At 54.9% G+C, this 12,727-nt stretch overlaps 5 protein-coding genes across 5 annotated transcripts; 3 read left to right on the top strand and 2 right to left on the bottom strand.

The window, feature by feature from the left end:
- Nucleotides 1–127: 127 nt before the first annotated feature.
- Nucleotides 128–2,634, bottom strand: cpdS (putative serine carboxypeptidase (CpdS)). Its single transcript, XM_025546124.1, has 5 exons — nucleotides 2,066–2,634; nucleotides 1,830–1,975; nucleotides 1,355–1,775; nucleotides 573–1,295; nucleotides 128–418 (listed from the first exon to the last, which is right to left on the bottom strand). Exons 1-5 carry the CDS (start codon nucleotides 2,241–2,243, stop codon nucleotides 318–320), a joined length of 1,569 nt encoding a protein of 522 aa, XP_025395707.1. The 5' UTR covers nucleotides 2,244–2,634; the 3' UTR covers nucleotides 128–317.
- A 447-nt stretch (nucleotides 2,635–3,081) lies between these two features.
- BO70DRAFT_365685 (magnesium transporter CorA family protein) lies at nucleotides 3,082–6,414 on the top strand. The gene is made up of 2 exons (XM_025544133.1): nucleotides 3,082–3,923; nucleotides 3,991–6,414. Exons 1-2 carry the CDS (start codon nucleotides 3,523–3,525, stop codon nucleotides 5,996–5,998), a joined length of 2,409 nt encoding a protein of 802 aa, XP_025395706.1. The 5' UTR covers nucleotides 3,082–3,522; the 3' UTR covers nucleotides 5,999–6,414.
- Nucleotides 6,415–7,412: 998 nt separating this feature from the next.
- BO70DRAFT_382462 (uncharacterized protein) lies at nucleotides 7,413–8,368 on the top strand (the record flags this gene model as incomplete). Its single annotated transcript, XM_025545535.1, has 2 exons — nucleotides 7,413–7,797; nucleotides 7,961–8,368. 2 exons carry the CDS (start codon nucleotides 7,413–7,415, stop codon nucleotides 8,278–8,280), a joined length of 705 nt encoding a protein of 234 aa, XP_025395705.1. The 3' UTR covers nucleotides 8,281–8,368.
- A 281-nt stretch (nucleotides 8,369–8,649) lies between these two features.
- On the bottom strand, nucleotides 8,650–9,865 carry his3 (imidazoleglycerol-phosphate dehydratase HIS3). Its single transcript, XM_025541446.1, has 2 exons — nucleotides 9,232–9,865; nucleotides 8,650–9,109 (listed from the first exon to the last, which is right to left on the bottom strand). The coding sequence occupies exons 1-2, from the start codon at nucleotides 9,548–9,550 to the stop codon at nucleotides 8,694–8,696; spliced, it is 735 nt and encodes a 244-aa protein (XP_025395704.1). The 5' UTR covers nucleotides 9,551–9,865; the 3' UTR covers nucleotides 8,650–8,693.
- A 1,044-nt stretch (nucleotides 9,866–10,909) lies between these two features.
- Nucleotides 10,910–12,633, top strand: BO70DRAFT_365683 (NAD-dependent succinate-semialdehyde dehydrogenase). The gene has a single exon (XM_025544132.1). The coding sequence runs from the start codon at nucleotides 11,342–11,344 to the stop codon at nucleotides 12,485–12,487; it is 1,146 nt and encodes a 381-aa protein (XP_025395703.1). The 5' UTR covers nucleotides 10,910–11,341; the 3' UTR covers nucleotides 12,488–12,633.
- The last annotated feature ends 94 nt before the right edge of the window (nucleotides 12,634–12,727 follow it).

Here is a 12,727-nt window from a genome sequence, read left to right as displayed (position 1 = left end):
TTTTTCTTTTTTTTGAAATAGAATTGAGACCTTCCAGCTACCTTAATTACTACTAGGTGTCATAGTTACGTATAGTGCATGCACATGCCATGCCATGCCATACTAATGAATAATTTGTTCAGCTGTACAGGATACAGATAGATCCTTCCCTACATTAGGTATTCAACCAACTATACATGAATCCAGCTACTGTCACATGCGGCTATCTCCCAAGCCCAGTTCGTCTCGTGTCATACATATAATCTCACATCATCTTATATCATCGAATCGCATCACATCATTCCTACGGAATATACACCCAATTCACTGCATTTGCATCATGCAGTAGTGTAGGGACCCTGGTCCTGGAGACTGCTGATGCGACCCAGAAGGAACTCCAGCTGGCGGTAGGCTGCGCCGGGAGCGTATTGCGGGATTTCTAAGACGGATAGTCAAGTTAGTAAGTTATCAGCATTAGCCGGCCAGTCAGCCGGCCAGTTAGGAAGATAAGTCAGGAAGACGATTTGCATCGCCGAGTTCCCAGAGCCAAAAAGAAAAAATTATAGAAAGAGAAGGAAGAAATGCAAACGTACCGTGACCAGACAAGTATACGGAGCTGAAAGTCAAACCGCGCTCGGTGTGCGCCGTACCGAGGTATCCGGCGCCGGCGTCGAGGTTATACGGGTAGGGCTCGGTACCCTCCCACAGCTCGGCGAGACCGTAATGGTAGGGAACGAAGAGGGGTTCGACGGGAGGGTCCTGGAAGCCCTGCTTGCCGTTCCAGGTCATGTTCTGGATGGTGATGAGGGAGCCGTTGTAGAAGAGCAGGAAGTCGAGCCATCCGTGGCCGATGATGGTGTTGTTGGTGCGTTCGATGACACCGGGAAGGGGGCCCCAGGAGCTGGGCGCGGAGGAGTCGCCGTTCGGGAACATGTTGGTCTCAGAGCACATGGAGTAGTCGGTGGGGGGCACGTTGAGGACCTTCTGCACGTCGGTCCGGTTGAAGTAGTCGTTCGGGCCGAAGCCGAGGGACGGGAATCCCATCACATCCCACAGGTAGGGACAGAAGTCAATCAGGTGGTAGTAGTTGAAGCAGGGGTTGACGTTGTAGGCGGCCATCACAATCTCGTCCCACACGAGGCAGTCGTCGGTGATGTTGGGGGCGGTGGGGAAGGGGCTGGGGGGTGGGTAGGTGAGCGCTTCGTCGAGGAATGCGTTGTACCCGCATACGTCGGCTTTCTCGTTGATGTAGGACAGGAAGGTGGAGTTGAGTGCCAATATGTTGCTGAAATGGTTCAGTGCGCGGACTGCCGGGGCTAGAGGGTGTTTGTTAGTGTTTGAGAGGTGGCAGGGAGTGAGAGGGGGGCGGACATACAGTAGGTCATTACCGAGTCGGAGTTGATGGATGGGTCGTTGATCTGGATACCCTTCACGTTGAAATAGGTCGTGTCCTCCTGGTCCAGCATGGCGGAGGAGATGTAGGGAATGTACATGCCCGCGTAGCTTTCACCCGTGATGTACACCTTGCGACCGTGGAGGTCGAAGGTATCGACAAAATGCTTCCACCAGCTGTTGAACTGAGCAGCCACATCGTCCTCGTTGTTGACAGTCGGGGGGCCGGGGGAAAAGCCCGTGCCCGCGGGTTGGTCAACGTAGACCACGTTTGTCAGGTTGGTCCAGGAGTAGGGGTTGGGCACAGGCTGGTAAGTGCCTTCCTGCCAGAGGAACGGGCCGTTCTCCTGAATCAGACCGTCTAGGGAGCTGCATCCTGGGCCACCGTTGAGCCAGATGGTGATCTATCTCGTGAGTTGGGGGAGGTGGACATGTTGGGGGGGGGGAGGAAGACAAACCTCATCGCTAGCCTTTGGGTTCTGCGAGGGGAAGAACCAGAAGAAAAGGCTGGTGTTACCGGCAGGCGTATTGGGAAGAAGACCGGCGTAGGACTCGCCGATGTCCCAATTGACTTCGGGGATGCTGGTTCCATTGACCACGAACCCTGTGGGTGACGATGGTTAGGCACATGCACACGCACATGCACATGCACACGCACACTTGCGCGGGATGATGGATGATAGGGAATACGCACTTGCGGTCTTGTTGGTCAGGTATTCATAATCCCCAGTCTTGCTTTCCATGGTCACTGCCTGAGAAGCCAAGCTCCGACGCTGGAGAGGTGCGGGCACATCTCGGCGATGGGGATTCTGCAAGCTGGCGGCCGATCCAGCCAGCAGTACTAGTGAAACAACTGCTGTTGTCGCACGCATGATGTCCTCTCAGTTCTCGAGAAGAGTGAGAGAATATTCAATCGAGTGTGAGTGCAGCGTAGGCCGTGAGAGTTGGCTGGGGACGCATGGCCTTTATCTGTCGGCGTGGAAATGGACATTGCACGTTGCAGAAAGGCCTGCAGACCTGCTGTATGCACTTTAGGCAGCATTGTGATAGGGTCGGTGGATTGCATGATTGGGAATGCTGGCATTCATTGCTTATTCGCTGGCAGCAGAGGGTCTCCAGCTGAGGACTATCCTGTTCAGGTAGGTAAGCACTGGGTCGTGAGGGGAAGTTGGAGAGGCCGTCGGAGGCCGGCTGGAGAATCATATAGCGGAGTAATCACGTCGTTCACCTGCATAGACGAGTGGAGGTGGATAGACTACTAGTATTTACCTAGGTAGGTAGGTACTTGGATAGGTATAGTTAGTGGTAGTGGGCGTACGGAGTAACCTACGGAGTAATACAGAGTACGGAGTAGTACGGAGTAGTACTATAAGTACCGGTTGTCCGCGGACCCAAACCACGTGATGTTATGCATCCCGGATAGTACTAGCGGGGAATCTCATATCACCTGACCACATGTGACTGAACACGGAGGACGTGTCATGACACGTGATGCACTTTGGGAGAGCCGACTTACGTCACGCCGTCACGCCGTCACGCCGTCAACGGAGGCCCAAAGCGGACTAGCTCAGGCCTCGAAGCTATGACACCAAGCCTTGGCTTCCCAGCTTCTCGCCCGGTTTTCGACTCGAGTAGTCACTCCTACTACAAAGTATACTATCTGTCTACCCCTCAGCCTTGGTTCTTGGTCTTCCTCCCCCCCCCCCCCCCCGGCACTTCCTGGCCAGCCGATTCCTTCTTGACTGCTGTCACCTCCCCCCACCCTTCAGCTCTCGTTGACTGCCTGCAACTATCGCCCTTGCCGCCTCATGTTCCACCACGCCTCGCCCCTCGCTCGCCGATCTCCAATCGCTTCTCGCCTGGCGCCCCGATGAATTGTCTGGCCATGCTGAGCCCTACCAGGCTTGCTGCTGCTTCCTCCGCATGAACCTTGGCCTTGCGTGCTCTATCCTTACTATCCTTATTCCTGCAACCCTGCCCCCCCCCCCTTTCGCTTCCCCTCCACGCGCTCACCGAATCGCCTGCGCCTCCCTCCCCCCGAGTCGATTGCCGCGGTATCCACTGAGATAACGCCTACTGGGTAGTCTGGGTGACCCTTTCTTTCGGCCGATCCCCGTGCATGCATCCGCCCCCTCGAGGCCATCCATTACAATGAACCGCTCACCGTCCACTCCGCATCAGACCGCTCCCAGTCCCAGCAAGCACTCCGCGCACAACGGCCGACCCGCCGAAACCCAGTCGGCAACCCCCCGGGGCTACGAGACCCCCGGCTCGGAGGTGAGGCCGCATGATGGCGCGGACAGCAGGTCAGGAACACCCAAGTCTGCCAAACGGAAAAAACCTCGTCATCGGAAGCGTCGTCATCGCCGCCAGTCGTTTCTCGCTGCAGAGGAGCCCCTTCCCGCCTCTGCCCATGCCTCGGTCCCTGACGCAGAGAACATAGCCACCGTGGCGGCCGATCAGGACAAGCCCCAGGGGACTTTGCCTTTCTACAAGCTAGGCAGGGACCTGAGCACTACTAGTCTGGAGAGTGAAGCCTTGCTCGACCATCGGTACGTTGTACTACCCCTCCCGCGTGGTCCTCCAGGACTGCAGTCGCTAACCACGTCATCGGCATAGCTATCAATCCTCGATGCGGCCCCGACGAGAGAGCCGCCTGGCCCAATCCTACCGGCCCGGTTCCTTGTCCTCCCCTTTTCGTCCTGCCGACACGGGTTCCCGTTACCCCCCATCCGGAGCTCGACCATATCAGATGGAGAATGACAGTGACGCGGAACAAGTGAACGATAGGACCCCATTGATACGGCCATCCTCGGGTCATAAGAATGGGTTACCGCGATACGGGACCGATTCCAAGTCGAGCCCGCTATCGTTCCGCCAGCGACGATCGTCTCTCCATTCAAACTCGTCTCGATGCTCGCCTCGTGCCATACCAAGCCCCGGAATGGCTGACCCCGATCGTGACTATGACATCAATAACCCCCCATCCATGCCGTCGTCCCCTAAGATAGGACCCGAGATGAACTACGACGATGCAGTGGTTACGGGGGCCGAGTTTGACTTCTCCCTGGCCAAGTCAATTGACAACCGGATGGAAGCACTGGCTCGGACGCATGACTTGTTAATTGATGTGGATGGGGCCAACAATCATACCAACCAGTCAGCCGGGTCGTCCCCAACGTCGCCGCACCTTGCGCCTCAGGAGCGTCTCCGTCGCCGGACAACCTTCCCGGCTGAAGAGGATGTGTGCTTCCCCACTGAGGAAGTTTCGGAACTAGCCGACGAAGATGCGCTAAGGGCGGCCAGAGAAGGTCATCGTCGGAGGCGTCGACTAAGGGAGTGGCCGGATCTGTCAGTACTGGAGGACTGGAGCCGCCAGGAAAAAGAGGAACGATCCGGTGCTTTCCGTGCGAAGAAGATCAACGAGCCCATGCTTGTCGAGGGCCGTCTTCGCCCGCAGTACCGGCTCTGGCGACGCGAGGAGGAGGAGGCTCCGTACCGGTTCACGTATTTCAACGAAGAGTTTCAGAGCACTATCCACGCGCAGACCATATCCGAGTTATGCCAGCCTGGCGGTAGCTTCCGCGAGCTCTTTATTCCCGAGCCTCCCGAATTGGATGTCTCCTCCGATGAAGATGACATCGAGTCGAATCACCCTTTGAACGAAGACGCAGCGGATCACAGCCACCCGAGTTATCTTGGCCCTAGAAATGGGATTCGGGTCACATCGCCGCCTGGTAACAACCACAGCAATACCATCTACACTAATCATAACAATCATCAAAAGCAACAGCCTCGGACGTCAGTCATTAGTGAGGCGGTCTCGGAAGCACGCACTTCGGCAGACGCCTCCCCCCTACCAAAGCCGGCCCAGGAAAAGACCAAGCGATATGGGCCTCGCCCGACTTTCTGGCTGGATGTTCTCTCCCCAACGGACACGGAGATGCGAGTACTTGCCAAAGCGTTTGGTATCCACGCCTTGACGACGGAGGACATCATGATGCAGGAAGCGCGGGAGAAGGTCGAGCTGTTCCGGAACTACTACTTTGTCAACTACCGCACGTTTGAGCAGGACCCCAACAGCGAAAGTTACCTGCAGCCCGTGAATATGTATGTGGTTGTATTCCGGGAGGGGGTGCTCTCTTTCCACTTCTCACAAACGCCTCATCCGGCGAATGTCCGTCGACGTATCCGTCAGCTGATGGACTATCTGATCCTGAGCTCGGATTGGATATCGTATGCCCTGATTGACGACATCACGGACGTCTTCGGGCCTCTAATCCAGGCAATTGAGGATGAGGTCGACGAAATCGACGAAAAGATTATGCAGATGCACGCCGACGAGCGGGGGATGGAGTCCAGCAACAAGGAAGCCGACAACGATAGCGTGGCCACCTCTCTCGCTCCGGGAGAAATGCTCCGGCGAGTGGGAGTGTGTCGTAAGAAAGTGATGGGGATGTACCGTTTGCTGAGCAATAAGGCGGATGTTGTCAAGGGGTTTGCCAAGCGATGCAACGAGCAATGGGAAGTGGCCCCCAAGTCTGAGATTGGACTCTACCTTGGCGATATTCAGGATCACATCATGACGATGACCAGCAGTCTGACGTACTATGAAACGTATGTGTGACCCCCAATTCCGGATAGTGTGATGCTGACTGTGTAGGCTTCTGTCGCGTGCCCATTCCAACTACCTGGCGCAAATCAACATCCTGATGAATGAGCGACAGGAACAGACTGCCGATGTGCTGGGCAAGCTGACAGTGCTAGGAACGATTGTGCTTCCGTTGAACATCATCTGCGGTATGTGGGGGATGAACGTAAAGGTACCGGGTCAGGATGTCGACAGTCTCTCATGGTTCTGGTCCAGTAAGATTCTTTTTTTCTTTCCTTCTCCCCCCCTCACTCTATCTATCCTGGGCTAACGGGGGTCCTCACAGTTACGGCGGGCCTGGTTCTCTTCGCGATTGCCTCTGTTTGTATCGCGAAGCGTGTGTACAAGATTGTATAGATTGGGAGTCTTGCTGGATCGCACATACATTAGACGGGGTGGGAATACGGAATACGGAGTACAGTGGACGGTTGCTCTGATTGCTGCTGGTTGGAGTTTTGCGAACGGACCCGGACCTGTTTGAGTTGGTTACACCGGTCTGACGTTGTCTAATTATTTCTGGGTTACGATGTGCCGTGACTGACTTTCGGGCCTGCCTTGCGTCTCGCTGGGTGGTGACTGTATATCATTGACAGGTTTACTCTATATAATTATACTAACTCGTAATTATATATCCTAGCTTGTGGAGGGGGCGCGCCCTCCCGTTCCATTGGATATAAGCACGCTGTACTGCCCGTAGATAACAGATATCGGATATACTGTAGGAACGACCGCCCAGCAAGCGATATTCTGGTAACCTGGAAATTCCCTAGAATCCGTGCCACGAAGTTAGGATGTAACAGTTAGTAACCGCATCGCCCTAACGACCAGGCCAATCGGCTTCGCCATCGACTTCGCCAGGGCTATTCCTTGAAACACCCACCCGTGAGCCAAAGACCGACTGCCCGTCTCACTGGCCTGGCCCTTTGATTGACGAAATGTTGTCAGATGGGGTCTTGCGTTAGATGGACCCTGGACCCCCGCGAAGGGGTTCCGAAGGGAGGGGGCCACATTGTCGTCTGCCTTCTTTGGCTGATCGAGACGCATCGGCGGGACCCTTTTATCTCCCTCCACCTTGAGGAATGCGAAGCATTGGACCTGGAATGGTATCCCCCAAATTTGCGATGGCGATGGGAATGAACTTTTACTTAAAGAATCTCTCCTCTCTCGATCCTGCATACCCTTTCTACTCTATTTTATTTCCATTGTCTTTGTCTTTGTCCGGGCTGTTTGATGAAGTAAATAGTCGTGCGGGTTCACATACACATACTATACATCACCAATATTGTACAAGGGTCATAATCGGCTTGGTTCTTTTATTCCCTTCCTTGACCCTGAAAAAAAAAGAAAGAAAGAAAGAAAGACAGAAACAGAAACAGAGAGAGAAAGAACCATGAAATCACCATCCATTCTAACCACCACCATCCTCTCCCTCCTACCTTTCCTAACCCTATCCACTACATCTGCATCTCCCACCAAAGGCCGGGTCCTGCTCCCAGATACTTCATCATCTTCATCATCATCATCATCATCATCATCAGGGATAACCACCGACCAAATCCTCACCATCGCCCCAACATCCAACAGCTGCGCCAACCCCCCCGCAGCCGGCGAATGCGCAACAGCCGACCAAGCGGCGCCCAACATCGCCAAATCCTTCGATACGTACCATGTCAGCTCGCGCGCCGAACAAGCCGCCGTCATCGCGCTGATGGCCTTCGAAAGCGATGATTTCAAGTATAATAAGAATCATTTCCCAGGTGTGCCGGGGCAGGGGAGTATGTTTCTTCCTTTTCTTCTCCTCCTCCTTCTTCTTTTCCCTTTCCCTTCCTATAACCCAAATCAACCCCACACCACATCCACATCCACATCCACATCCACATCCACATCCACATCCACATCCACATCCACAGATCCTAACAATAAATCGAACGAATGTAGCCCGAAACATGCAATCCCCCACCTTCAACAGCAAATATGCCTCGTCGATCTCGGCGCTTGCCTCCGCGCTCGCCCAGCCGGGCGTCTCGAGCGACGCAACCAAAGTCCTGGATCTGCTGCGCGGCAACGAGGAGTACGATTTCGGATCCGGGGCGTGGTTCCTGACCACCCAGTGCAGCGCGGATGTGCGCACCCAGTTGCAGTCCGGGTCCCAGGCGGGGTGGAGTGCCTATATCCAGTCTTGCGTGGGGACGGACGCGAATGATGCGAGGAAGGCGTATTGGGAGAGGGCGGTGCAGGCTCTGGGGGTTAGTTCTTAGGGTTTGATCAGAGGGAGTGTGGATGTGGATGTGTCGGTGTAGGAGTCGGGTAGATAGGATAGGATATAGGATGGGAGTTAAGATATTGGAGTAGTCCTGTATCTGTCTGTTGGAATTGCACATGTCTATTCTTTTTTTTTTTTTTTTTTTTTTTTTTTTTTTTTTTGCGTCTTCTCTTTCTGCACTGTCAATAATCAGGGTCTTGGGAAGCTATCGGCTATCATATCAGCTCTCTTGAGATAGTGAGTACCCCTCCTGCTGCTCCGCCTCCACCTTGATTTCAATATCATCATTGTCGTTATCATGATCATAATCATGTCCATCAATGGATTCTCACATCACTGAACTCCTTTATTGAAAGGGGGAGAGAAAAAAAAAAAAAAAAAAGAAAGGAAGGAAAAGAAATATTTTATCTACAACACACCCTTAGTACTAACCACATCGCCCATCCCGACCTCCCCGGCAACGCGCCTAGTACAAGCCACGCGAATCGCCACAGCGAGGGCCTTGAACGCGCTCTCCGCCCGATGGTGATCATTATCGCCGTACGAGCAGCCGACATGCAGCGTGACGCCGGCAGCCTGCGCAAAGCTCTGCAGCCCATGGGTGATCATCTCGGTGCTGAGGTCGCCGATCTTCTCGCGGCGGAAGCCCAGGTTGATGACAGCCCAGGGGCGACTCGAGAGGTCGATGACGGCCCACGACAGCGCCTCGTCGAGCGGGGCGTCGCCGCGTCCGAATCGCACGAGCGATTGCCGCGCGCCCAGCGCTTCAGTGAAGGCTGAGCCGACGGCTAGGAAGGTGTCTTCGGCTGTGTGGTGGTCGTCGACTGCAATTGGGCGGGGTTTTGTTAGTGGTCTGGATGGGTATGTATGGATTGGGTGTAACTGGCGGGGGGGGGGGGGGGGGGGGGGGTAAAGGGAAGTGAAGTGAGGTGTAGAGAGAACGTACTGAACAAGTCCCCCTTCGCGCGAACAGCCAAACTCCAGCCCGAGTGCTTCGCCAGCGCATGCAGCATGTGATCCAGGAACCCGATGCCCGTGCTCACGGTGATCTGCTGTGTCGGGGTGAATTGGGTGGCATGGGTGTTGTCCTTGGGTGGGACAATGCCGGTCTTTGCGGCTTCGGCTTCCTTGGGGTCTGAGGGGGCGGGGAAGTGCGTGGTCGGCTCGTAGGGGAGAAGGGGGCCGCCGTCGAGGGAAAGCGAGACTTGGATCTTGGTCTCGTTGGTGTAGCGCGAGAGGGACGCGGTGCGGGCGGGGAGGGCCATGGTGAGGGACGGTTGACTTGTGAGGTGGTGGGATGAAATTGGGACCTGGTAAATTGAGGTCTGGCGACTTCGAGAGTGATAATTGAGGGAGGGATGACTGCAAGAGTGGAGGCGATCACCAGATCTGGAGGTGAATAACAGTAATTGTGGTGCGCTGGTTGGATCGTCTCCGTCGCCCTCACTTTTTCAGCCACAGGCACCGATACCGGCGGCGGAACTGTTGATCCGACCAGGTCAGGTCGGCAATGCGTCATCGCGGCCGAGGTCCAGCCTATTACGGAGTATCCACTCATATACGGAATACCTACTTCGCTATCTCTTGTTAAATAGTTGTAGCGAGGTAAAAGTTTTGTTCCTCTCTCTCGCGCCCTCAAGCCAGCGATCAGTTGCCAAGCAGCTACTATACGTATCAGAGAGTTTTGCCTCGGTCCGTCAGTAGACAGGTTTCTGGTCACGTGTTATGTCACGTGGGCATACGTCACTTACTTACTAAGGACTGGTCACTCCGCGCTACTCCTGCACCTACTTCTGTCTCTAACCCCAAGTTGACAGTTATCACACATTGAAAATGAGCTCCATCAAGGCTTATCGAGTCTATCACGATCGTCACCTTGGCTCTGAGAGCCTCAATGTGGAGAAGATATTCTATGTAGATAAGGTACTATGTGCGGTATTTCAAGTACACATACCGGCATTTAAGTATCAAACCATTGGTGCGAGCGACCGGAGCTGTCACATTCGTCGCTGTGATTGGGTACAAGCACCGAGACCATAAATAGTGTACCGAAATGGTAATATCAATACCACAAGGTAATATATCTTCAAGTATACATAGGACAAGGTAGAATAATCGCTAATATGCCATTGAAGTTGATTTCTCTTCATAAAAAAGGCTTCTGGACTGGCAGAGGAGCACTGCTGAACATCAAAACCAGCTCACTGCCCGGAAATGGGGCGGTACGGCGATGCGAGGACTCCAAATAGCATCATACCACGTGACTCGAAGCTTCCCCGCCTGCTGTGAGACGGTAAGATTCACGACTCCTAGTTATCGCCAGAACCCACTCCCAATCCTGACAATAAATAGCTGGGCTCGTCCGGGACCGGCTGGAAACTTCTTTCTGATTTTCAGAAAACAGCATTGCAGCCAAGTTGTGGGAAAAGCAACACCCCAGAACATACCCCTCGCCACATCTCCAACTTCCCCCCTCCCCCTTCCCGAGTCTCCCCCACACCCCTCGGGAAGAAGAGCGAAGAGAACCTCCTCCTCCCAATTTTCAGACGATCCACCTCGGTGTGGAATATTTCAACCATGGAGAGCGCTCTTCGTACAGTATCACGGCAATTGTTGAGACCGCGCCCTCGTTATCCTTTTACCATCCCTCCCCCAATCCACGCTAAACGCCTCCTCTCTACAATGGGTCACACTGTGCCTCCGGTTTGTGCTCACATCCCATCCACGCTGGATGTTCAGGAGAACTGTATCCTAATAACACCGACTTGAACAGCTCAAAGACAAGACCCTCTTCATCCAGAAGGCCTATGTCAATGGCGAGTGGGTAGGCGCGCAATCCGGCCAGACATTCGAAGTCCACGGTAGGCCACACACACGCCCGCCCGCCCTTTCGATACAACATCAAGACTGACCGCTCGTTCCCTGCAGACCCTGCTTCCGGAAAGCTCATCGGAACCTGCCCCGAATTCACAGCCGCAGACACCGAGAAAGCCATCCAAGCCGCCAATGAGGCGTTCCCCAAGTTCCGCACCACACTGGCCCGCGAGCGCGCCCGCATGCTGCGTAGATGGTACCAGCTGATGATCGACAACGCCGACGACCTTGCGACGCTGATAACATGGGAGAACGGAAAGCCGCTGGCTGACGCCAAGGGCGAGGTGAACTACGCGGCCAGTTTCTTCGAGTGGTTCAGTGAAGAAGCCCCCCGCATCTATGGTGACACCATCCCCTCATCGGTGGCCGGAAACCGGGTCATGACTCTCAAGCAGCCCGTTGGTGTCTGCGGTCTTATCACCCCCTGGAACTTCCCCGCTGCGATGATCACACGCAAGATCGGCCCCGCTCTGGCAGCGGGCTGTACGGTCGTTGCGAAGACACCCTGTGAGACGCCTTTCACGGCGAATGCTCTCGCGGAGCTGGCTCACCGCGCGGGCATCCCGAAGGGTGTGGTCAACATCGTCACCGCCTCGAAGAACACCCCGGAGGTTGGTGAGGCTATCACTACCAGCTCCGATGTCCGGAAGGTGTCTTTCACGGGATCGACCAATGTGGGTAAGCTGCTCATGAGACAGGCTGCTTCCACTGTGAAGAAGGTGTCCTGGGAACTGGGCGGCAACGCCCCCTTCATTGTCTTCGATGATGTTGAAGACCTTGACGCTGCGGTTGCAGGAGCCGTGGCCTCCAAGTTCCGCAGCTCTGGCCAGACCTGCGTCTGCGCGAACCGGATCTACGTGCAACGCGGCGTGTACGATGAGTTCGTGAAGCGCTTCACGGAGAAGGTCAAGAACTTCAAGCTCGGCGCAGGGTTCGAGGAAGGCGTCACACACGGTCCCGTCATTCACACCCGGGCTGCCGACAAGGTCGAGGAGCATGTGCGGGATGCTGTGTCCAAGGGCGCGAGGGTGTTGGCTGGAGGTCAAAAGGCCGCGCACCTGGGACCTAACTTCTTCGACCTGACCGTTCTCGGTGAGATGAACAAGGACATGCTGGTCGCTTCGGAGGAGACCTTCGGACCCGTCGCCGGTCTCTTCCCCTTCGAGACAGAGAAGGAGGTTGTCGATTTGGCGAACCGCGCCGAGGTCGGTCTGGCCGGGTACTTCTTCAGCGGAAATGTGAAGCGCATCTTCCGTGTCGCGGAGTCTCTGGAAGTGGGTATGGTCGGTGTGAACACAGGGCTTATTAGCGACGTTGCCTCTCCGTGAGTTTCCCCCCCTCTGAAGCTGAAATATGGCGCAGTGCTAACCAGATTGAAATAGCTTCGGTGGTGTCAAGCAGAGTGGCTTCGGCCGTGAGGGCAGCAAGTACGGCATCGACGAGTTCCTGACGGTCAAGAGTGTTACCTTCGGTGGCATGGGCGAGCCCCTCCAGTCCTAAAAACGTGGTCGTTTGTATTGAAAGTATTGGGTTTTGATTTATTTAACGGGTAGAATTATATATCATGG

This window comes from Aspergillus heteromorphus (genome assembly GCF_003184545.1).
Source record: "Aspergillus heteromorphus CBS 117.55 chromosome Unknown BO70scaffold_32, whole genome shotgun sequence".
NCBI classification, from domain to species: Eukaryota; Fungi; Ascomycota; class Eurotiomycetes; order Eurotiales; family Aspergillaceae; genus Aspergillus; species Aspergillus heteromorphus.
This window is presented reverse-complemented; position numbering and strand designations above follow the sequence as displayed.